The sequence below is a fragment of the Gossypium hirsutum genome, chromosome D05, assembly GCF_007990345.1.
Source record: "Gossypium hirsutum isolate 1008001.06 chromosome D05, Gossypium_hirsutum_v2.1, whole genome shotgun sequence".
Taxonomy (NCBI): Eukaryota; Viridiplantae; Streptophyta; class Magnoliopsida; order Malvales; family Malvaceae; genus Gossypium; species Gossypium hirsutum.
In genome coordinates this window covers 10,610,037-10,636,773 of record NC_053441.1, presented here as the reverse complement: position 1 = coordinate 10,636,773, position 26,737 = coordinate 10,610,037, and the positions used below count along the sequence as shown (strand labels likewise).

The 26,737-nt window shown below is 32.2% G+C and overlaps 2 protein-coding genes across 2 annotated transcripts; both read left to right on the top strand.

The window, feature by feature from the left end:
• The first annotated feature begins 17,301 nt into the window (after positions 1-17,301).
• LOC121217697 (uncharacterized) lies at positions 17,302-19,506 on the top strand. The gene is made up of 5 exons (XM_041093672.1): positions 17,302-17,702; positions 18,136-18,235; positions 18,330-18,429; positions 18,839-18,918; positions 19,067-19,506. Exons 1-5 carry the CDS (start codon positions 17,477-17,479, stop codon positions 19,299-19,301), a joined length of 741 nt encoding a protein of 246 aa, XP_040949606.1. The 5' UTR covers positions 17,302-17,476; the 3' UTR covers positions 19,302-19,506.
• A 1,603-nt stretch (positions 19,507-21,109) lies between these two features.
• On the top strand, positions 21,110-24,147 carry LOC107903238 (uncharacterized). Its single transcript, XM_016829277.2, has 5 exons — positions 21,110-21,275; positions 21,744-21,886; positions 22,290-22,367; positions 22,513-23,038; positions 23,214-24,147. Exons 1-5 carry the CDS (start codon positions 21,247-21,249, stop codon positions 24,001-24,003), a joined length of 1,566 nt encoding a protein of 521 aa, XP_016684766.2. The 5' UTR covers positions 21,110-21,246; the 3' UTR covers positions 24,004-24,147.
• Positions 24,148-26,737: the final 2,590 nt, after the last annotated feature.

The following is a 26,737-nucleotide window of genomic DNA, read 5'->3' as shown; positions in this document are numbered from 1 at the left end:
GAGATTTGAAATCTAAACCGAATACACTATAATATACATTTTTCTTATTTTACCATTTCATCCAACATAATAGTTAATTTTTATTCTAATATATTACAATTTTATTTTAACTCAGAACATGAAATTATGATAATTTAATTTAAATTTATTTATTTAATAAATCACACTATTTTATATTTATTAATAATTTTAAAATATATGAAGTATCTGAACTTGGTAATTTGTACTTACTTGGCACTTAAACTTTTTTTATTCGATTTAACTGACACCTAAACTTAAAAACCGTAAGTCAATTTTATACATTTTATAAGTATCTGACTAACTCTATTAAATACTCTAACGTGGTACTGAGCACCAATAGGATGGTGACATTTGGCAACCTCATATTGACACATGATAAAATAATAAAAGTAAATTTTATTTAAAATTTATAAATGATATAACTTTTTCTTTTTTTGTTAAGTGAAACATAATAGTTAAAATATAAAATAATTTAATTATTATAATAATTCATTTAATAAATTTTATTTATATTGTTTAATTAAATTTATTTAACCAAATATTTTAATAAAATTAAAATTCTCATTTATAAATGTGATAAATGTTTTAAATAATAAAAAATATTTTAATGATAAATCATGCCATATCATATCATATATATATATATAATATAACAAGGTATGTACCTTATATTTGTGCCAAGTGGCACCCTCTCAATTTTCTACATTTAATTTCCTATTTTTAAAACATAAAAAAATATTTTTTCTAAAAATAATATAAATAAATTTTATTACAAAATAGTTTTAAAAACAAATTTTTGGTGATTAATTTTAAAAATTATTACCATTTTTTAAATAATATTTATTACAAAATAGTCTTAAAATTTTGAATCTAATAAGTTATAACTCATTTATAAAATTTAAATAATTTATGCATACAGTAAATTTTAATATAAAAATATTTAAATTTTAAAAAAATATAAAATGTAAAAAACCATAAAAAAATATTTACTACAATATTAAAATATAACTAAATTTATTAAATTTGTAAACAATGAGTTAAAAAATATTATTACAAAATTTTAAAAAAAGAATCATATTTTTAACTTAAATATTTATGTCTCTTATTTCTTAACTTAAATATTTATTATTTATATTTTTTTAAATTTAGTTAGATATTTAATTAAATAAAAATATAATTTAAATAATTTATTTTACCTATAAAATTATCTCCTTTACATTTTTTTAGATAAAACTATTTTAACATTAATATATTTTATTTTTAATAATCACAAATATATTAAAATTATAATTTAAAATTTAAAGTATAATTATCTTTTTTTTTTTGAAATAAGTTTCAGATTGGGCTTTATTTTAAAATAAATAAATGTTACACATAATATCCTAGAAAAAACAACAAACGAGCCCAATTAAAAAAATTGAGCCCATCAAAAGAAAACTAAAAGACAAAAATTGAAAAACCAAATCTTCTAGAGAAAAGAAAAAGGAAACAAAATCTGATTCTAATAAATGTTTACTATTCTACCTGCCCAATCAGTCTTAAAAGACTACAAACGTCTTATCTCTTCAATTTTATTTACTTTTCCAAGACGCTTGAGATTACTCTAGGGCTGCTGAAATAACTTTGATGTCTGCCCTTCTCTATACTCTCATCCCTTCATTTATCGCTTTCTTCCTTCAATCTGGTTCTTTTGCCCTCTCAGTTTCTGCTTGGATTTCTGCCGCTTCAGGGACTCGTCCGATCAGGTAGGCTCCTCTTCTACTCTTCAGCGCTTCATTTGCTAATATATGCGCAAGGTTGTTTGCTAATCTTGGGATATGCTCAAACCTACACTCCTTGAATTTAAGCAGAAGTTGATGAATATCATGTAAATACGCACTAATTAATGATTTATTGGGGCTTTTTGTTTTACATTTTCTTATTATTGATAAAGAATCCCCTTCAATAATAACTTTTTCCCACTGCATGTTAACGCCGATCTGGAGGGCTTTACGACACGCTATTGCTTTCGCCCCAAAGGCTGAGGGAACTCTTTGATGAACCTCTGTACATGATAGAAGAATTGAACCCTCCTTATCGCGGGCCACAACCCCAATAGCCGCTTTACTTTGTCTACCGTCGTATGCTGCATCGAAATTGATTTTGACTACCTTGTCCACTGGCTTTGTCCATATTTTTACAGATATGGAAGATTGCAACCTATTTTAACCAACTGCATCAAGATCTGAAATATAGCTATGAACAAATCTCCCTACTTCTTTTCCAGATTTACCATGTTTTTTAGGCAATCTATTGTTCCTGTCTCCCCAGATGGCCCATACTGCAACACAAAAGATTCGATGCTGAGGAGTCGAGCTTTGTGAGAAAACCCAGGTTAGCCACTGTAGAAACCCCATTTGATTGTCTTGCAAAAACCTATGAAAAGATAACTCTCTCCATACTGCTATTGTAGCAGGACATTCCCGGAAGAGATGGTCCATAGTTTCAGTTCCTGAACTACAGCGAGGACATACTGACGTGTTCGTCAGTCTTCTAAGTAGCATATTAGCTCGCGTAGCTAGAAAATTCCAAGATATCTTCCAAACTGTAATTTTAATTTTGAAGGAAGATCAAGTAGCCATAGTTTTCTGTAGAAGTCCTTGTAGTCATTTTGTAAAGCATAAGCTTCAGGGTTATTTTCAATGCTTTGTAATAGTTTATAGGCGCTCCGTGTTGTGAACTCACCCGTTGCTTCAACGCTCCAAACATGGAAATCTTCGTGCGGTGTTTCAGCTAGTGGGATACTGGGGATCTTCTCTGTTACATCCTCCGGAAAGGTATGCTCTACCAACTCTTGTTTCCATGTTCTACTACTTTAATCAATTAGCTCTGGAACTTTACTATCATTCAAATTTGAACTCAAAACTGGTAATCTATCACGCGATAAAACTGGAATCCAATAATCACGATTGATTAAAATTTTTGTACCTCGTCCCACCTTCCAACATAAGCCCTCTGCTAGGATGCCTTTAGCAGCCCAAATACTTTTCCATGTATACGATATATTATTCCCCAATAGTGAGTTTAAAAAATCAACACTTGGAAAATATTTCGCTTTTAATACTTGCGCAACTAAAGAATTTGGATTGTTTATAATACGTCATCCTTGCTTAGCTAAAAGTGAAACATTAAATTGAGCCATATTTCTAAAGCCCAATCCACCCTCTTCTTTATGACGGCATAAGTACTTCCACTGACACTCATGAATACCTCTCCTACCATGCGTTTTTTGCCACCAAAATTTAGCAAAAATATTTTCAAATTCTCCACAAATAGCGTACGTTGGAATGGCCTGTAACACAGATTTAATAAAGACTTCTTTACCTCCATGAGATAACATTCTAGTACTCCACCCATCAATCCTGGTAGCAACCTCTTCCTTTAAATGCTAAAAGGATTCCTTCTTTCGTCGACCAACCATGTTTGGAAGCCCTAGATATCATTCTAAGTTTGTTGAGATCCTAACCCCCAATTTTGTTGAAACTTCATTCATTTTTTCTTTTGACGTATTGGTGTTGAAAAATATGGTAGACTTGTTGAAATTAACGCACTGTCCAGAACACTTTTCATATTCCTTCAAAATTTCCTTTGGTATACTGGCACCCCTATCAGATGATTCCTCAAACAACATACAATCATCTGCAACGAGTAGATGTGAAATTTTCGGTCCTCTTCTGCTTGCTTTTGCACCCTTTATCAGTCCCTTTTCTGAAGCCAATCTCATTAAAGATGATAACCCCTCACTACAAATCAGAAAAAGAAAGGGGCTCAGCGAATCTCCTTGACGTAAGCCTCGAGACGGTGAAAAAACTCTTCCACTTCTACCATTTGTATTAACTACATAGGATGTGGAAACACAAGTCATAATCAGCTTAACCCATTGGTGTGAAGCCCATTCGTAACATCACTTCTTTCAAGAATCCCCACTCAACCCTATCATAGGTTTTGCTTATGTCAAGTTTAATTGCCATGCATCCTTTTTTTCTTGTGCGCTTTTGCCGAAAAGTATGTAAGATCTCATAAGCTAGTATCACATTGTCTGTTATTAGCCTTCCCGGGACGAACGCACTTTGAGCAGCATCAATGCATCTTCCAATAACTGCTTGTAGTCGAGTTGTAATTGTTTTTGCCACCATTTTGTAGATTACTGAACATAACTGATAGGTTTGAAATTAACTATGCTTGTGGGATTTGGAATTTTTGGGATCAGCACAATGTTGGTGTGATTTAAATTACCAAAACTTGCACCGTTATTTAAAATTTCCAAGCAAAGATTGGTTATTTCCTTACCTACGATATGCCTGAAAGAAAATGGCTGGAAAACCATCAAATCCTGGAGCTATTGTCGGTCACATTTCCTTTAATGCCGCATACAATTCTTCTACTGTAAAGGTTAACATTAGCTCTCTATTGATATCAGATGAAATATTTTCCTTTATTCACGATAAGAGATATGAACATTCTGCCCTTCCTTTTGTCGTGAAAAGTTTTTGAAAATAGGAGGTGGCCACATCATTAATCTCACTCTCCTCAGTTGCTTCTCCGCCCACAGATTTCTCCAATTTGGATATTGAATTTATACGTCTTCTAGAAGTAGTAAAGCTGTGAAAAAAATTGTATTTTTATCAATCACTTTCAGCCAATTTGCCCTTGCTCTTTGTTCCCAATATATTTCATCCTTATCAATTTCCATATTTAGGTGGATCTTAGTGTCTACAATGTCTGTCATTGTGTTGTCATTCCTTTCTTTCCCCATTAACACTTCCAGCTGCTTCGTTAACTTTTTCTTTAGCCCCTCTCGACCTTTCTTAATCCTTCTCGCCTAATCTAATAAATCTGCTTGCAACTTTCCAAGTTTCTCAGCTACTGGGCCTGTTCCTGACTCCCAAGATTCTTTAATTATTTTTTCACAAGTATCCTCCATCAACCACCACGCTTCAAATTTAAATTTTGAATTACCATTATGAATGCTTTCGCCATCTGTGTTAATTCGAAGTGGGTAGTGGTCTGACATTGTGTGGGGTAGCCGGCTAACTCTACCTGTTGGGAAAAGGAGCCTCCATTTGTCATTTACCACCCCGTATCAAGTCTTTCTCCAATATTTGTCTCTGGTAAATTTCCCCTTTCCCATGCCTTCATTCTGTTCTCTTCCCTTGGGGCACCCCCACATTTCTCAAGATAATACATGATCTCATTGAAGTCACCACTTACCAATCATGGGTGGCTGTTATCTTGCCCCAGATTTATTAGCAAATCCCACGAATCACTCTTATTGTGGACATATGGAGGGCCATAGAAACCTGTAAATTTCCACTCTTCGTTACCCTGTTCCTCTTCAACAAGAACATCAATGTGATTCCTAGAAAAACTTCGTATACTTACTTTGGTGTCACCTTTCCATGCTAAGCATAATCCTCCTTTCGAACCTTGTGCTTCTATATCAATACCATTCATAAAATCGCATCTCTGTCTGATTTTTTCCATCCTCTGTCTATCAACTTTGGTCTCTATTAAGAAGACCATTTGGGGATTGTGTTGCTTGAGGAAGTAATGCTGCCTTCTTCCAGCTCGCGGACTTCTCAATCCACGAACATTCCAGCTGATGGTTTTCATTGCGTCCGGTCGGCTTGCCTATTAGCAGCCGCCGATATCAATAAATCTTGAACTTCAATTTGCTCATTAGTGTCTGTCACCATTTCCATAGGGCATTTGTAGCAGTCTGAAGTATCCTGTTTCAACCTTTTAATTCCATCTCTGTCTCATTTTCCTCTATGATCACTGGTAAAATCTGCATCAATGGGCTTCCTCTTCCTCGTATTATTTCCAGCTTTTGTCGTTGTTGTGCCATGTTGAATGCTTATCCATTTTTCTTGTTTCTCTTGATTTAGATTTTGGCTTTTCTCTCTATTACAATTATTCACCTTCTCAGCTTCCCCTTGTCTCCATCTACCTGCATATTCTTTTAGCATCTTCCCCATTTCCTTTAAATTCACCTTCTCAGCTTCCTCTACCTCCAAAATACCTTCCTGTTCTTCTGGCATCTCCTCCCTCTTCATTGCCCCATTCTTCCGCATTCAAAACAGAATATTGGCAAGTTTTCATACTTGAAGGGTATCCAAACTTTACTAACATAAGCATTAGAAACAAAAATACCTCTTCTAACTGGTCTTTGAACATCCAAATTAACTCTGAGTCGGCAAAAATCTTCACTGATTTCAGATCTGAGGATCCGAACCGATGGCATGCAATAGATACTTCTTGTCGAACTCTGGGAAACACGACTCAATTTTTAACCAAAACGGGGATGAAGTTAACTTTATCTGATCTCTTTCCACCGCTTGGTGTAACCTGTCAAATAAAATTAAGTTTTTATGAAAGAGCCAAGGTCTCCCCTCCAAAATCAACTCTAGATCTTTTACCATCTCAAAAATTATTAGAAATAAGTTTTGTCCCACCAATTTGATTTCAAACTTTTTTATTGTCTTCCATAAACTTTTCATATGAGACCTAAAACTATCTGGGTTATATAATTTCCCCGTCCAAACCGTACAAATCAATGTAGGTTTGGAACTTGGTACCATCAACGACCCTTTGACTGATAGTTGAACTAATTCTTCAGCAAGAAGATCGATCTCATTCCCTTCCTCTCTATCGTCGCCATCGCTTGCTTCCATCCCCAGCCACAGTAGTTACTGCTATCTCTAGGGTTTCTCAACCAAGCACTCTTGGGAGCAAGAACTTTGAAATTTCTTAACGAAACTTTAATAAAGTATAATTATCTTTAAATGTTAATCACCTATCACTTTTTTCCTTATAGCTTTCATTGAAAGAAAAAATAAAAAACTTGCTATAGGTTTTAAATGTTGAACCTAGAGGATTTAGGAATTAAAATAGAAAGCGGAGGTTATTGCTAGATTCGACAGATTTTCTTAATACAAGAGAGAAATTATGATCATCATGCAAGTTTTGTTTGGACATAGACACTCTTTAAAGTCTTGGGAAATTATCGACAAATTAAGACAATGTTTATTGTGATTAGAATTAAAAATAATTTAAATTTTTAAGTATTAATATAAACATGCATACATGTTTATTGTACAAAATTAAAAAGAATAAAAATATATATTCTACATTTTTTTGGTAACACTTAACCCATATCCATTGTCGGAATAGAGTTACGGAGCATTACTGGAGTTTACAGATCAAATACAGTTAGCTCATATCGTTTACTAATGATATTCGAAATCAAATATATTCAATCATGTTGTCCCTGAAATGGCCCACGAGACGCAAAATATGCGTTAGAAACAAGTCAGGACTAAATCGGGAACTTAGAGAATTTTTTGCCAAATTTTAAAATTTTTCCTGGGTGCAAGGGACACACGCTTGTGTGGCCGGACCGTGTGGCTCACACGGCCAAGTGACACACCCGTGTCCCAGGTTGTATCCAATTAAAGGGCTATTCTGACTTGGTTACACGGTTGAGCCACACGCCCGTATGCTAGGCCGTGTGAGCATACTGACTTGCATAATTAAGGTGCAAGGTTCACACGCCCGTGTGATACACATGGCTGAGACACTTTTGTCTCTGTCCGTGTGAGCAATTCGAAGCATTTTGTTTCTCAATTTGTAAGATGTAAAGGACGCACGAACAAATCACACGCCTGTGTGCATGGCTGTGTGTCATACACAACTGAGACACGCCTGTGTCTCCACCCGTGTGGATGAAATTAAGTCATTTCCAATGCCACATTTCTCACCCAACTTGTCATCAACCTAACCAACCAATTTTGCACAATTACAAGTTACAATAAAACCTTCAACTCAAGCCAATTTCAAGCTCAATTCATGTCATAACATCTTATATTTCCAAGTATTCAATCTTACCTAATTGGTCATATAAACATAATAGTATTGTAACAGTCCGATTTTTAGTGATGTCGAAAACAGTGGTTTTTAAAAGATTTTTGAATTAGTAATTTGTGTTTTATAAGGTTTTATTACGTTAAGTGATTTAGAAAAGAGGTATTGAGATCTTGGTCCTATAAATAGATTTATAAATATTTATGGAGTGTCATTAAGGTAGTACTAAAGTTTTGTTAGAAAATTTTAACGTTTTGGTAGTTAATTAATTAAAAATGATTAAATTAAAAAAAGTGTAAAACTTACTAATTAAAGAAATAGTGGTTAAATAGCCTAAATAGTGAATAAAAGAGGACTAAAAGGGCAATTGGACCCACATGGGATGGCTGAGGCGGCATAAGCATAGAAAAATCAAGAAATTGATGTGAAATAAGGTCAAAATTGTAAATTTTGCCAAATTTAAGTGAATTAAAAGGGAAATTGAAATTTTAAACATTTTCATCATCATTTTTTAGTTCTAAAACAACCATTGAAGAGGGTTTAAGCTGGTTTTTCAATATTTTCTTCATGTAAGTTTAATTCTTGCTCTTTCCTTAGTTTTTTATTTTGTTGAAAGTCTTGGAAGATACTGTTGATAAATTTATATGATTTTAGTTATTATATGATGAAATTGATATGTTAATGGATATTTAAAGGTATTTTATTAAAAGATTTTGGATGAAATCATGATTTAGGGATTAAATTGAAAAGTTGTTGAATTCATGGAAAAATTTTGAAATTTCATGGGCTGATATTGATATATATAAAAATATCTGGGCTTGGTATAATGATTAAATTGCATGAATTTTATTTTTCGAGCCTATGGATGGTATCATCATTAATTAAAAGTATAGGGTAAAACGGTAATTTTGCCTAAGATGTGACTTGGATTGAATTGAATGTAACTTGTATTAAATTGGTGTTAAATTTACTTGTATAGATCTGGATAGATCAAAAACGGAGTTAGATCGTGGAAAAGAAAAAGTATCAGATTTGTAATTTACAAGTCACGAACAATTGTCGAGTTAAGTTCGTGTAACTTAATTGTGTATATTTATATGCTTGTATTAAGTGTTGAATATGTAATTGTGTAAATATCATATATGTGTATGTAATTGATCTTGTAACTGAAAAATCCCTAATAAATAAACAAGTCCCGTTTGGATAATGATATTTGATGGATACAGGGTTTTGTTTCCCGAAATGACAGTGTTCTTACATATGTTGCAGACGTATCGTAACTCGAAAGAGCGTCACGTTACAAGCCCTCTCAAGCTTCCCATTATAGTATTCTTGCAAGCTTCCCGTTAAATGCTCTTCGGAGCATCCCGATCGGTTGTGACCCTACATGTGTTGTGGGCACACCGCAGCTCTTATGAGCGTCTCGTTATATGGATTTTCGTGAGCTTCCCGATTAAAGGCTCTTTGTGAGCTTTCCAGTAGTGCTCGCTTGAACTTCCCGTTATATGGCTATCCGGTGCTTCCTGTTAGTTGCTTTTCGGAACTACTCGTTAATTACTCTTTGGAGCTACTTGTTATAGGCTCTTTGTGAGCTTCCCGTTATATTGCCCGGATAAGCTTTTCGTTACAAGACTCAATGAGCTTCCCGTTATAGTGCTTGAGAGAGAGATTTCCGTTTAAGTGCTCATAAAAACACTCTCGGATGTGAATTGACAGATTTGTAGTGTTGTACGCTTCAGGTGTACTACTCAAGTATCCATCTAGATTTCAAATGATTCAACGGATGAAATTCTGACATGAGAACATGTGAAATCAAAATGAAACTATTATTTGTATACCTGATGAGCTCTTCCTTGTTTGTTTTATTCACATGAAATACATGATTAACATGTTTGTTGAGGTTATATGTGTTAGGCTAATTGTCAAATTGCTTTGGATGAATTATGCATGTTTATTATATAAATAAATGAATGGTAAGTTAATTTCTCATTATACGAACTTACTAAGAATTAAATGCTTATTCTGTCTTATTTCTTCTGTTTTATAGTACTCGGAGGCTCGTAAAGTTTGGAAGTTGGTCAGAGCTACATCACACTATCCCTTGGACTTTTCGGTATCTATATAAATAGTAAGCTAATTTTGATAATAATGACATGTATAGGTTAAAGTTACCGTTGATGGCAATTTAATGTTGGTTGAAATTAACCATTGGAATGGCTATTAAATGATATGTTTTGATATGCAAATAGTCTTAATATGCTTGATGAGTATGTTTAAAGGGTTGGATGAGGAAAATCATGTAAATATATTGGATATTAGTCTATGATAGTGTATTTGGTAAAACATGTTTATAAGTATCAGGCTATCTTGGTAAGTTGGACATTTGATCATAGGTATTAATATGTCATGCATAAGACTTGAATTTGGCTAGGTTTAAATGTCTTGAATTGGCTCTTGAATGTGTTTAAATGTTTATATAGGTGGAAGGTGAAATTGGGTGAAGAATAAGGCTTGGAAATGACATTATTTTGTCCACATGGACAGAGACACAGGCGTGCGTCTCAGTCATGCCTAGCACATGGGCGTGCGTTCTGGCTGTGTTTCCCCTACATCTTAAAATTTCAAAACAGAATGCTCAAAATTGATCACACGGCTTGGCACACGGATGTGTGGCTTGGCCGCGTGACCCCTAAATTTAAATGTATTACAAGTTAGAGAGTTACACGGGCTAGGGACACGGCCATGTGCCCTACTTCAAATACCACATTGTCTAGAACACGGGTGTGTCACTTGGTCGTGTGAGCCATACGGCCTGACCACGAGCGTGTGTCCCCTGCACCTTGGAAATTTTTGAAATTTTGCGAAAAATTCTCCGAGTTTCCAATTTAGTCCCGACTTGTTTCTAATGTATGTTTTGGGCCTCGGGGGCTCATATAAGAGATAATATGATAAATTTATGACTAATTTCTGCTGTGAAAGTAATATGAAATATTTGAGTTTGGTCGGTAAACCCTGGTAATGCTTCTAAACCCTGTTTCGACGACGAATACGGGTTAGGGGTGTTACAAGTATATTTTACCAATTGATGCAACCTTTAACATACTTATGTGACTTCCAGCATTCAACCATTTCAACACATGTATCAAGCATAATAAGGCCTTATATAATTACAACAAAATATGTCTAACACTAGCCATTCCAATGACTAGTTACAACCAAAACATTATCATGTCATCATTGGCTAAATAATCTATACATGTCATTATAATTCAATTTAGTTTTATAATTGTACCAAAATGAGAAGAGGAAATAGTTTGATGATGTTCCTATCAACTTCCAACCTTTACGAGCTTCCGAGTACTATAAAACAAATGAAATAAACAAAGTAAGCATATAATGCTTAGTAAGTTCGTATAACTGGAAATTTAACTTACCATTCGTTTTCATTAAAATAAACATATAAATGGCATTCAAACAATTTGGCTAAAAACCTAAAACACACAACTTCCTAATCATGTTAGTTAAATAATTCACATAAATACCAAGAACATGAATGAGCTCATCGTATAATAATTGTCACATACATATGCTTTCCAATTCATATTTCCATATAACATGTACATTTCCATAACAAACCATTTCAAGTTCAGTTTGGCCTATGTTAGAACTTTGCCCGTAGAATTTATTTAAAATATCGATGGATACACATGTAGTAACTTGAAATGTACAAAACTGTAATCCGTCAATTCATATTCGGGGGTCCTCATTAGAGCACATAATCAGAAAGTACTCTCTCGAGCCATATAATAGGAAGCTTATGTGAGCTATGTAACATGAAGCTTATCTGGGCTATAACAGGAAACTCGTAAGAGTTTAAAAGAGAAAGCTCATGTGAGCTTAACAGGTAACTTCGAAGAGCTAATATCAAGAAGCTCCGGATAGCCATATATCAGTATAACACCCCAAACCCGGTCTAAACGTTATGACCGAATCTGGCGATGTCACATTGTAACACCCCTTACCTGTATTCGATGTCGGAATAGGATACGAGGAATTACTAGACGACATACATTTGCATACGTATTAAACCGAATTAAAAAATTTCATTCGAATTAAAACTTTCAAATTTTTAACATGCTTTTATAATTCTTTACAACATATCCTCGAAATATTATATTCATAACAAATAGGGCCTACAAGACCCGATATTTACTCATGTAATTCAAAGCTTCATTTTCATTTCATTCAATTCACAATTTCTCATATTCACAATTCAAATCAATTTCTCAATCCAATATATATATTTCAATCATCTAAGAATATAATCCAAGTTACACGAACTTACCAGGCTAAATTGCAGAAATACCAAAATTTAGGGACATTTTGGTAATTTTCTATTTTCCTCGAATTTCCACCCAATCTTGATATAAATTAATATTTCATTCAATTTATTAATTTAAATAATAAAAAAGTTCATTTCATGCAATTTGGTCACTTTTTTGACATTTTTACAAAATTACCCTTAAAATTTTACTTTTATTCAATTTAGTCCCTGAACCTAAAACATGTAAATTAGCTATTTTAAAATAAAATTATATTAGCTGAATATTCACATATATTTTTCCTTCTCCTCCACTCCATTCCATTTCCTTGATATATACATAATACCACTATTAACTTGTTTACTCATAACAAGCTGTTCACTTGAGTCATAGTCACTAAATTAATTATATCTTAAGCTACAGAACTCCGAATTGAGATACAAAAATTTTATCTAAAACTAGACTCACATATATTCTTACCATAAAATTTTCATAATTTTTGGTTTAGCCAATAAGTACATTTTATTCTTTAAAGTTTCCCCTATTTCACTATTTGACAGTTCCAACCCCTCTTCACTGAAAATTAATTATCTCTTTGTACAGAATTTGGATGATGTTCCCGTTTGTTTATTTTGAAAATATACTCATTAAGGATTTTAAAAATATAAATTATAACCCATAATTATTTTTTTACAATTTTTAGTGATTTTTCCAAGTCGGAATAGGGGAACCCAAATTCATTCTGACCTTGTCTCACAAATTTTATTATATCTCATGATTTACAATTCCATTACTTACACCGTTTCTTCTATGAGAAACTATACTAAATAATATTTATTTTCATATTTTATTCATACTCTAATTCTATTTCCACAATTTATGGTGATTTTTCAAGGTTAACCTACTACTGATGTCTAAAACTGTTTTAGTGCAAAATGTTGATTACTAGGTGTATAACTCCCTTATTCCCTTTCTCTATAATATTTCCCATCACTTTCACTTATTTCTCTTCACTAATATATCAAGAACATAAGACCTTATATAAGAAAACTCTACTATAACATTATTTCCATACTTTTTCAATAATATCAAACTTAAAAATATATTGAAATCTTGATGTTCTTACCTTGTGCTATTGATTTCAATCTTTAACTTGTTTTTCTCTCTCCTCCAGCTTCTATTTCTTGAATATAACTTGATATTCTAGCTCCCCATTGTCTCCTTGTTATTCTTCTCTCTTGAAAGTTATGGAAATTCTTTTGATTTCTAGGTGAAAATGGTAACTTTTTGGTGGAAGGACCAAATTGTAAAGAAAGTAAAACTTTATTTCTTCTCCTCTCTTCTCACGTTAGTTGCATGGAAATATGGTGGAATCGATGATTCTTCATCTTCCTTTTCTTATATATACTAAATAAAATACTAATAAAATAATAAAATATCATTTAAAAATCAAATTAAAATATTAATAAACTAATATTTATTTATTTATTTAATATAAAATATCTCCAACATCATCATTATCTTCTAAATTTATCTTTCTTCTAATTGACCATTTTGCCCTTTATAATATTTAAAAATTCCATCATTGAGTCATCACATTTGGTAAAATTGTGATTTAGTCCCTCAAAATTCTTCACCTTTTTAATTTGGTCCTAATTCATCCATTTTCCTTAGTTTCTAGATTATTCCACCCTTAAAATATTTACACTATTGGTCATTCAACTTTTTCATATTTACACTTTAATCCCTCAAATTTTGAGTATTTACTCTTGGGCAACAAAACTTTTATCACTTTTGCGATTTAATCCTTTATTGAATTAATATGTCATAATATAATTCTCAATGTTGCCATAACTCAAAATTTCCCTTTTTGTCACTTTATTTTCTTATTTTACTATCAAGGATACCTACTTTCTTACTGTATTAATTTTCGAGGTATTACAATTAGGAAATTCCAGCGAGTCATATCGCAAAGCTCATGAAGAGCCATATATCGGGACGCTCATAAAGAGCTGCGGTATGTCCGCAATACATGCAGGATCAATACCGATCATATATCAAGACACTCACAAAGAGCTGCGGTATGTCCGCAACACATGCAGGATCAATACCAATCGGGATGCTTGCAGTAACCATGTAACGGGAAGCTCGAGAGGGCTTATAACAGGAGGCTCCTTCGAGCTGTGGTGTATCCACAACATATGTAGGACCACAACCAATACGGGAAATCTTGTATCCATTGAATTTCATTATTCAAACGGGATTTAACATTTATCAAGCTTTGATAAAAATGTAGTAAATTTCATACATATAGCAATTACACAATTCATATGTACAACATTCAATTCAATCATATAAATATACACACAATTTAGTTACACGAACTTATCTCGTTACTTGCTCGTATACGAAAATCTACTAATCTGACACTTTTTCTTTCTTCGATCTAACTCATTATTTGATCTTTCCGGATCTACATAAATGGATTTAACATCAATTTAATAGATTTCATATTCAATTCAATCCAATTTACATCTTAGGCAAAAGTACCATTTTGCCCCCATACTTTTGATAAATTCCAATTTCGTCCATAAAATCAGAAAATGAAATTCATACAATTTAATCCTTATTCCAAGCCTAACCAATTTTTTCATATAACATTTACAGCCCATGTATTTCACAAAATTCAAAAATTTTCCATGAATTTTACATCTTTTTAATTTAGTCCCTAAATCACAATTTCATGAAAATTTCCTTTACAAAAGTTGTTTATCTATTAACAACCTTTCATTTTCTACCATGAATTTCAAAACTTCAGCATACTCATCCATGGAAAAAATTTAATACTTTGATAACTTTGCAAATTAATCCCCAAAATAGCTAAATTAGGTTATTACGATCTCGAAAATATAAAAATTACTAAAAACGAGACAAGATTACTTAGCCAATTAAGCTTGCTTGAATTTCTTTCTCTTGGATAGGGTTTCCATAGAAAATTTTGGGAAGATGATGATAAAATGATATTTTCTTTTCTTTTATTATTTATCATCCTATCATCTTTTTCTTTTCAATTTCATCCTTTTCTTTATTTAATTTTCCATTGGTGACTAAGCATGCTTATCTACTAACTACATTTAATGGTCTAATGACCATATAAGGACCTCAAGTTTTGAATTCCATAGCTATTTGATTCTTCTAGCTACTAGAATTCAACTTTTGCATTTCATGCAATTTGATCCTTAATAACAATTTATCATGAAATTGGTAAAATTTTCATAACAAAATTTTCTTACGTTATTCCTATCATAATGCAGATCATGCAATAATATTTAAATAATTTTTCTTTTTGACTCGAATTTGTGGTCCCGAAACCACTGTTTCGATTTCACTGAAAATGGGCTATTACATTTCTTTTTAATGAAGATAACTTTATTAGCTATGTATAATTGTGTTAAATACGGTAAAATTTATGTTTTTAATAGATTTTGAGATTGATTTTAATTTTTGAATTTATTTCGCAATTTGTTTTTTATATAAAAATATATTTTAACTAATAAATAAAAATTGATTTTATTATAATTTATGCAAAATGAATTTTGTATTCTAATATGATTCATGGATTTTTTTATTGTAATTGTGATTTATTATATCAATTTCATGGATTTTATATTAACATTTATGCTAGTAATATATTTAGAATATTCAAATAATTTTATTCTAATTATAATTCATGGAATTTATATTAATATTTACAGGATTGAGTTTTAAATTTTTTTAAAACATTTAGTATAAATAGGTTTCATAAATAAAAATTTAATAGATTTCATAAACACATTTTCATCCATGTTTAATTTAGGAAATTGTATAATAATAATTTAAGACAATATTTTTATCAAATAAAATATTGAATTACAAAATATATAATAAATCATAAAATGATTTAAATTTATTTATAATATTAATCATAAAAAAATTTATGCAAATTTATAAAATAAATTTAATATATTTTAATTGATACATACAACTAAACTTATACATCACCAATAAGAAACTAGTTAAATAAAATAATAATATGAACAATAAAAGATACATTAATTGGTTCACATGTCACGAATGTTGCACGTGATTTTTCCTCTTTATTTTCAAAATTTATTAAATAATGTGTTTTTAGTAAAATTAAAATTCTCAATTATAACTGTGATAGATCTCTTAAATGATAAAAATATTTAAAATGAAAAATTCAGTAAAATGTAAATGTGATAAATCTTAAACGACAAATTCAATAAAATACAATATGAACAATATAATCAAATAATTAATACCAAAATTGAGATGATAAAATATAAATATAGATAAAACTCACAAAATGATAAAAACTTAAATATTAAAATCAAAATACGAAATATTTTATTTGGAGGGAAATCAAATATTCACCTTTCCTCTATATTTTTATAGATGAATTTTGAACACTTTACACAGTTTTACATAGCATTTTACGTTTTTATGTTAGTATTTTCATCTATAAATAACCCAAAACTTTCAACATTTTAGAGGTTTTTTTATTCAGAAAACACCTTGATAATAAAATGTTAAAACAAAACTCGATATCTATATGAGGGTTGAGGTTTAGAGTTAGGCTTGTAAATAGTCTTCTCCTGTAGTTAGAAATTTATACTAAATTTTACACCTTAAAAACATGAATTCTTGAAAAATGATTTTGGAAGATAATTTAAAAATAATACAGCATTTAAAAAAGGTTAAAATCTAAAAACAAACGTTTTTTACTTGTTAAATCAATTTCAAAAATATATTATAAAAGTAGATCTTATTGTTTTATCCTACTCAAATTTTATTTTTCGGTACAATCAATAACCGAAGAGTAGGTGTATTGTACTTCAAACTCAAATTTGTTGAACACGCGCTCATCTTAGTTACAGTAAATGTAGTGCAAACACTCGTAGAAACGCGAGTAAACGTCAGGCTCCCAACCAGAGAGTTGAGTGAAAATTCCAAATTTACAAATAAAACAAAATGCAAAACATCCCGTTTAACGGTCAATTCTCAAAAAACGAATTTGCAGCGAACCAAAAATATATATCAGAAACGAACTCTCCGCTTCCGCTTCCGCTTCTTTCTCACTTCTGCATCGCTCGTCGAGGTTCATATAAAAAGAAAATTAAGGAATAAAGAAGAGAAAATCCTAAGGGTAAAACTCGAGAGCTGGATTACGTATGGAAATCTATGAGGAGAATGCTCTCAGTACTCGTAGCTATAACTTACGGGTTTTGAATTTGCGGGAGAGGGGGAGTTCAGGTTCGCTCAAATTTAACAGAGTCAGAAGCGGTGGCGGCGACGACGAGGACGATGCTCTCGTTGAACGGCAGTTGTTGTATAGGAAGCTTCCTGATCAGCATCTTCTCAACCTCTCTGTTCTAAAGCTCGACGGTTCTCTTTTTGGTAAAACTCCACCGGTTCTCTCTTTTTGTGGTGCTTTTGCTTTTTGTTTTTATTAGCAATTATTATAATTTTCTTAATTACTGAAACAAAAGTGAAAAGAAAAGTTGAGGTGAGATGAGATGAAAAGATATAATGAATCCCTTTTGTTGGTGAAATTTCTTTCTAGCCTTTTGCATCTTAAAACCGAAAGAAAATACAACTTTTCTCTATTTTTAAAGTAAAAAGGATTAATCAATCCTGTGATTTTGTTCTATAATCTCGTTGTAAAATAATATATACATTTTTTTGGAGAATTGATTTACTGAATTTAAGTTTTAACGAACCAAAAGAATCACTAGATTAGGATTAGTTCAAGAAAAATAAAAAAGATCTGAAATAGATAATTACAGTTCTTTTGTTTATTATTCTTGAAAGAGTTTTTTCGATTATGCAGATGTTAACATAGGAAGGAATGCTACAGTTGCAGAGCTGAAGGTAGCAATAGAGGAGCTTTTTACAGAAATGGCAGGGGAAACTCAAGGCTGTATTTCATGGTATTTACTTGTTTAAACTGGTTGATGGACTTTTACATTATAAGTGATTGCTATGCTTTTGATTTTATTTAATATAATTTTGGGATCAAACTAGGGCACATGTTTGGGGGCACTTTTGCTTGGCTTATGAAGGTCAGAAGCTGGTTAACAACAAGGCTTGCATTAAAAATTTTGGGATCAAAGATGGTGATCAGGTTTTGTTTTCCGTACTTGATAGTTTTTGTGAAACTTCTCAATTATATTATTTTACCATTATATTTTTATAAATTAATGTAAATTTTGAAAAAATATGCATGAATAATCTTCTAGATATGGGCATTTAGCCATTTACCTTTCTCCTTTTTTTTTCTTTCGTTGCCATTTTATTTTCATGCATTAACATAAAAATTTTACTATTTTTCTTCTCTCTCTCTCTCTCTCTCTCTCGTTTTCTTTAAATTTCTTTTCCTTTCAAAATTCTTTTTCTTGTCTATAAGCCCTTACATTTTTTGTTCATTGAATTTGATTTTGACTTCATCAGACCATAATATGTAGTTTGTTTGTTTTCTTTCTTTCCCTCAATTTCTTTTTTACCACCTGATGTTGGTAATCTGGTGCAAACAGCTTGAATTTATCAAGCACATGTCGATGAACCAATCACCAATAAAAAGACGTGTAAAACACCACGGTGTTCCCTGCAAATGGTACGCAATCTAATGAACTTTTCTCTATCCTTTAATCCTCAATAGTAACGAGCAATGCAATTTATACTTTGGGTGACCCATGTTCATTTAATCAAACGTTTCATGGTGGTGCTTACTAACAAGTAAAAACCAATTGCTCTGCCTTTAGCTTTTCACCAAGATCGAGTCACGATCAAGAGAGACAAGAGAATCCTGTGAATCATCATAAAGAGGAGGATGAAGATCAAGATTATTACCACGATGAAGAGCATGCAATGTCCCTGCCGGAGTTCAAGTTTGCTCACTTCTTGAGACGATGGCTCTCGCACACCAGATCGCAGAGTGCTTCTCGAAGGAGGTTGGAAGGCCGGAACCATTATTCGAGGTTTAATCTGCACCTTTGAGGAGCCTCTGATCATCCACCACTTGTAAAAACAAAAAGGCAAAGGCATTTGCACTGCATTGTGCCATTGGTCTGAAATATTGTTTGTTGACGTTCTATATCAGTGAACCCGGATTTTAGTGTAGAGTCAATTGCTCACTTACCAGGACTAGTTTAAATGCAATTGTTTACATACCATGATATGGGCAGCCAATTTCCGATGCTAATCTCTCGTGTGTGTGTGTGTGTGTGTGTGCTTTTTCATTGCTGGGCTCGCAGTTGAACTTGTTAGTCAAAATCATTAACATGGATCAATGATTAAGAACTCTCAAATAGATTTTACAATTAAAGAAGAAGAAGAAATGGGCAAGGTATGCTATATCTCAAGAGATTTCTGAGAATTCCTATAACGTGTAATGCATAAATTGTAAAGCTTGAAATGCAAAACTTGAAGTGAAGGAAGTTCAAGAGCCAACACCTTCTTACAATTAAGTGAAGGAAGCTCGTTAAGGTGGAGATTTTGAATCGTTAATATCAAAGTCGGAGTTTTACTATTTGGAATTGCGATACTTGAATATTCAATTTCTTCATTCTACCATGAAGTCAAATTATATATGTTTTTAAAATTTTTTTCTTTTGGCCAACACACATCTACTGATATTAAACAAGGAAAATAATTTGGTTATAAATTTTTATATCTAGATTTTTTAATTTGTATTAAAGATTAAATCCACTCTTCAAATTTTAGATAGGGTTTTTTTATATAATGTATAATTTTAATCTCTTTTTGAATCTTCAAATTAAACAAAAAATATACTTAATTTTTTCGAATCTGGTCGTTAAAAATAAATATTAAATACAGAAACTTAAAAAAAAAAACAAAGAACACGTAACCTAACATCTATATTATTAATAGAACATTTGATTGAGTTAGTGTCACCTTCAATCGGGTAACTAACTCGAATAGAAAGTTAAGAGAATATCATTCCATAATTAAAATAAGTCATATTATTTGACGGTATTTTAGTCTCTTCCCATAAAAAACTAATAAAAATATGCATATAATTGAATTTGAACCTATATCAATTTCATTAGTAAAACCTTTAATTTACCAATAAACTAAAACTTTATTTTAATATGCTTATACATTTTAATTGTGTTATGCACATTTTATTACCTCCATTAATAATATATCTATGCTATTAATAAAACCCCTAACTGAGTCTATACTATTAATAAAACCTTTGACTAAATTAATGTCACCCTCAACAAACTCACCAATTCGATTAGGAAGTTACGAAAATATCTTTTGTAATTAAAATATTACATCAAAGTTCTTTTAATCTTTTTACTTAAAATTCCAATAAAAATATATTCATATAGTGAAATTTAAATCCATGCAATTTGCATTAGTAAAAACTTTAATTTACCACTCAACTAAAGTTTTATTTTGATATATTATACATTTTAGTTTTAGTATGCACACTTTATTACCTCCATCAGTCATGTATATATATATTAATAATGCATTTGATTGAGTTGGTGTCACAAATTAACATGACATTGACTCAAGATTGATGATAACACCATAATAAATAATTTAATATAATATTTTCATTTTAATAATATACACATTTCATATATTATTATTGAAATCATACTTTTCATTTTTACTAAAACTTCAAATGTTATTTCATATAAATATTCAGAAATTGCCTGATTTATATAACTATTTAAATAACATTAAGTTATTTTTTTAATTCTTTTTTTATACATATTCTACTAATCTACTAATAGTTAAATTGCTTGATTTCTCAGATTGGATGGATAAAGCCTACTTCTAGTCTTCCTTGGACCAAATATCTAACAACAAAACTGATAAAAAAAAGTTTACTTCTTTTTCTTTCAAGGATTTTTCAGTTTTCGTTCGTTCACCATTGAAGAAACCGTAAAGAGAGAAGAAGGAAATGCAGGGAACAGTGTTTAAAGCTCTGCTGTAAGCTTCTTTTTACGTTTAACATTATTCTTCTTTGTCTCGTTTCTTTTAACTGTATATCCCATTCGCCCGTGCAAAGCTCGGGAGGTAATAAATCAACCAAGCACCTCTCTCAAGAAGTTGAAAAAGAACCCAAAAGTTTATTTTTCTGTTATTCACTTGGAAGGAAAATCAATATGAAAGAAATCTCTTGTTTTATTGTCAAAAAAAAAGAGAAAAAAAAGAAAAATGGAAATGAAATGAACCGTTGAATCTGTTTTATTAAATCCTTATGGTTTTAGTATATTGTTTCTTGATTGAAATATGTTTGATGCATTGAACATGGGTTAATTAGTTTGGAAAAGAAGCAAAGTGTTAAATACAACTATTTTGGGTGGCGTCTACCAACATTTTCTCTTGTCATTTTAACATCCAAATTCAAGATATCCAAAAGGAAAGTTGGTTGTTGTTCTTTTCCTTTTTTCCCAGGAGATCCTGTGAAGAGAATGATGAGGAAGAGCAAAAGGAAATTGGAAAGAAACACAAGAAAAAAGAATCTGGAAGAGTGATTGATGAGATAATTGATAAATTCCATTGCATGAACATTGTCAAGCGTGAGGCAAATCAGAGAGGTAAATGAGGATGAAATTTCTCACTTTCTGTTTGTTTGTTTGTTCCTAAATCCTAAGAAAATATAACTTTTATGTCAAGTAACCAAGGGTTAGCTTAGTTCAATACTAAGTCCGTTCACCTCTATGGCCGGTAAGTCGCCTTGGTGGCTGCTTTCCAGTGCTAATCTCGAATGCACGTCCCTACGGGATATGGCATATCTTATCTTGGCCTTTGGGGACTTAGCAACCTATCAGCCTCAGATTTCCTTGTACCATAAAGAAGGTTGTCCGTCTTGTAGAAAACCAGGATAGCTTATGTTGATATTATTTGTTAGACTCTGATTTCAATATACCATATTATTTCTGATGCGAAAGACCAAATTGTTGTTTTCATTGATGCATTCTTTATTTTGCAATTTGGTAGATTGTAGCAATGAGCAGCATGAACTCCTTACACCCCAGAAGAGAAGTAAAGCCAGGTTCAGAAATCATGACGTTCCAGGTTATCATTAGTAAGCTACAAAAGCTATAGCAAGTAAAATAGGCAACGTGCTTTACATGGAATGGGTTAGGGCAATGCATTTTAAAGCTTTTTTGATACACTTGGTATGCAAAAGCTCTCAAAGTGAAATGGTTATTCCATGAAGGGCTCCACAGGGAAAAGCATGGTCTTTGGAGGCAAGAGCAGAAAAGCAGAGCAGCCAAGATAGAGAAACAGCTCAAAGCACGAAGGGAACTCGAGGCACTGATTGAGGAACAGTTGAACAGGTTCCATGCACATTACAACCAGGCTATGGTCCCAAGTCATCTGGAGGATGTGTCAAAGCTCCTTTGGCCGCAATGGGCGGCTCCACAAGAGTTGGCCTCACTTTTCTGGCTTGGTGACTGGAGACCTTCTGCTATTCTGGAACTCTTGCATGGCCTGGCTCCTTTGTCTTTCTTATCAGACTCAACTGCAAGTGCTATGCAGCCAGCCATATCTCAGTTTATCCACGAGATGCGCATCGAGGAGGCAGTAATTGATGAGGAAATGGCAGAGATTCAAGCTACCTGTGTTCTCTACCTTCCCTTTGCTCCAGTGAACAGCAGCAAATCAGGGGGTTCTGCCTCCCATGGTATTCAATCCGAGTTCCTGAAGATTGCTCGGGTCATCACCAAGGCTCAAAAGCTCAGGTTCATTCCTTCATACTTAATTACAAATATAAAAGATCTAACCTATCCACCACACCACATAAATTTTTTATTTTTATAGTTAAATATACCATTATAGAGAAATAACCACAAGGTTTTTTCATATAGTTTCAGAAATTATGTATAATTGACTGCTATTTGGAAACTTGTACAACAGGTTCAAGGCATTAGAGCTGGTGGTCAAGAAGCTATTGAACCAAACTGAAGCAGCAGAATTCCTGGTGGCCTTCTCAGGAATTCAAGATGCGATCCACCAGTTTGCTGAGGAAAAGAGGTTGCGGAAAGGACCGGTCACCGTGTCTGTTAAGTCTCATGATGTAACCGAGACATCAAAGCAGCCAAAGATCCACATAGATGACAGAATCAGTCATTTATTAAAGACTAGTGATAGCTCAGAATATGGCCAAGGAATTCAATATGCCCTCAGCGAGTTTGAAGAGCTGCAAGGGTTGCAAAAGGGGTCTGTTACTCAGTCTGCCAGGTTTCAAGATGTAGTTGAGACTTCAAATCAACCAAAGGTCCCCTTAGAAGACAGAACCAGTTCATGGGACAATTTATCAAAGACTAGTGATAGTTTGGAACATGGCCAAGGAATTCAATATGCCCTCTGTGAGTTCGAAGAGCAGCAAGCGTTGCGAAAGGGGCCTGTTACTCAGTCTGTCAGGTCTCAGGATGTAGTTGAGACTTCAAATCAGCCAAAGATCCCCTTAGAAGACAGAATGGGTTTATGGGACAATTTGTGCCATTTGTTAGAACAAGATAGCAGTGGAGAAAGAATTATAGATGATATCAACGAACCGGCTGGTCTGCCTATCGAGTCTTGGGATGTAGTTGAAACTTCAAAGCAGCCAATGATCCACTCAGAAGACAGGATCGGTTTGTGGGAGATGTTCAGCAAGATGGTAGGAGATATGAAAAGTGGCCAAGGAATTCCACGACAACTTTAATGCTTGTAAAACTTTGGCTGAATAAGAAGTTGAATTTGTCCTCGGATTCAGGAATTAGTGATCAGACCATATAAAACTGTTTTTGTGTTTCCCACGCACTTGAAAAAAAATATTATATTAAAGCAAATATTCATTTTGCTTCAAGTATTTATGTCCAGCATGTATTCAGATATGGTGTATACTTATGGTTCAAAATTCTTGAAAAAACTATAAAATTTAAATATGTTTATGTCAGAGTCGCACTTACATTCAACACATTGGAGTTGGAATTACATATTTCTTACCAGCGGAAAGTGTTGGGATGTATTGCTAACAAGTTTCAGAAAGGGTTTTAAGATTTTAAGCAATATATCTGAGATAAAACCAAGTTAGAAGTCTGTATTAATCCATCAGCATTGAAATTTTGAAGTAATTGAGGATATAACTAATGCTATCCTAATCAATCATCAATGAGGATGAAAAGAAAAGAAAAAGTATGGAATGGTAAGGAATCAAATCAAACAAAGAAGCAGCCATGAAAGCAAGCCGACTTGAAAATGGAAATGAGAAAGTAACTGTAAAGTCAACGTGTTCATTTATGAACCGTGTTAATAAGGTGGTGTGAGAATCAGCAGTCAAGTAATGTAAGGTTAAATCATGGGCCAAACACATTGCATCCCTCAACTTTTGACATTTTTAAACATTGAAATCCCCCCCCCCTTTATTTTTATCAATGTGAAACATCACAAATCAAAGATCTTGTTAACCAAAGGAGTCCCCAATCATAAAATCACAAAAAATGTCCTAAAGAAAATCTTAAAGATACACCATGATTTCCATCCCTTTGCTTCTGGAAAACCATCTACATATATGAAAAATAGAAAGGTTTTTCTGTAAAGCAAACAAATCTTTTATTTCAACACTCTTTTTAACATTTCAGGGGACATAATCATAATGGACTAAAATCCACCAAGTCAAAAAAGAAAATACTAATGTAATATGTATTTCTCTCCATGTTTCTATTTTTTCTTAAAATATTTAAGTCCAACGTATATTTAAACAAACTGAAATATATATTAATATTAAATCAATAATAACTCATTGAATGAATACATCACAGTTGAATATGAAATAACCAATCATTTAAGCAGGGAACATACAAAAGTGCTCTCCTCTTTAACAAGAGGCAATATAAACCACATGTTGATTTGTGGATATGAAGTTACTGAAAGTGGGATGATGAACTAAATCATGCTCTACTCTGCCCATCTATTAACAGCCCCACCCACTCCATTACTTCTCTATTTTAAATCACTATATAAAACATAAGATAATAAAAATTTATTAATATTCTTAGTACATATGCATCCTATTTCATTTTAGCAAACAGAGCTGAGGCAAGAAAAATTTTATTTGGTAAAATTTTAGAGCAAAAATGAAGCAGGAAAAGATAAACAAAACCACACTGATATATGCTCTTCTATTTCAACTTTAACACAAAAGAACAGAATCTATAACAACCAAACTAGAGAGATCCTCTCCCCTTTAAATATCAGATATGAATATATATACGTATAAGCATATTTACTTTTTCAGGAATTATTTTCGTATATTTAAAACATCATATTATATTCTTGTAGTTAAGCAATGCAAATTTTTTTGTTTTGTTTTGTAAAATGGTATGGCACCGTCCTCACCATTGTAAGTGGTTTGAATAAATGTACCAGCCGACCTGAACATCCCAATAATGGAATCGTTTGATAAAAAAGTATGAGAGTCCAGGAACAGTTTTGGTTGATATTGCAACATGCAAGCAATATTGCATTGCATGTAATGTAAACAAGATCTACCCAGTGCTGTACTGCTTAGATTTGGTGTCGCTCTCCCCCATTTTGTCTTGTGAACACAATCTCCAATTGCAACTTTACTTATATTCAACAACATCAAATTTGCATGAGGATATCGTGAAAGACACTGTTAATTTTATCAACATTTGTCCCCCCATTCTTAAAAGAATATCTGCCAAAAAAAATTTGTTTTTAAGGTTGAAAAACCAGGAATAAACTTTGAATTGATTGACTGTCACTTAGGGTGATTGCATATATTATTTTAATTAAACTAAGGTTTAAAATATCAATTGAATCAAAATTAACTTCATGCTCTCTAGAACATTGAATTGAAATTAGTGGAGAAACAAAATGTCCTTCTTTTAAATACCATGACTTGACAATAATATTTATCTAGAAGAATACCATTTAACATTACATTTGCTGTGAAAATAGTTTTTACCAACACCAACCTATTTATATATTTGTAAGACGGATTAATGAATCATACGGTGATCATTACATTCGTACCAACCGCATGCACCCCACAAGTTCTCAACCAAAAAATATGAACAAAGTCTCTTCTATAAGTCTTTCGGACAAATTGATAAAAGCATCGACATTTCAACTAATACAACTCTTTTATTCTATCAATTTTTGGGTTTTTTTTTTCTTTTAAAGGAACTTTGGGTAAACTACATTCATACTTTCTTTATATATATATATTTCACTTTAGTCTCAAACTTTTGAATAATTTTGTTAGAGTTCATAGCCTTTTGAAATAATTCTGTTTTGGTCCTTAATCGTTATGTTGTAGGTTATGTGGAATATCATTTAGATGTATCTATATATATATATGACATGATGGAAGTTTTTTCAATTGTTAATGAAAAAAATATGTCAAAAATGAAATCACTTTAAAAGATTGA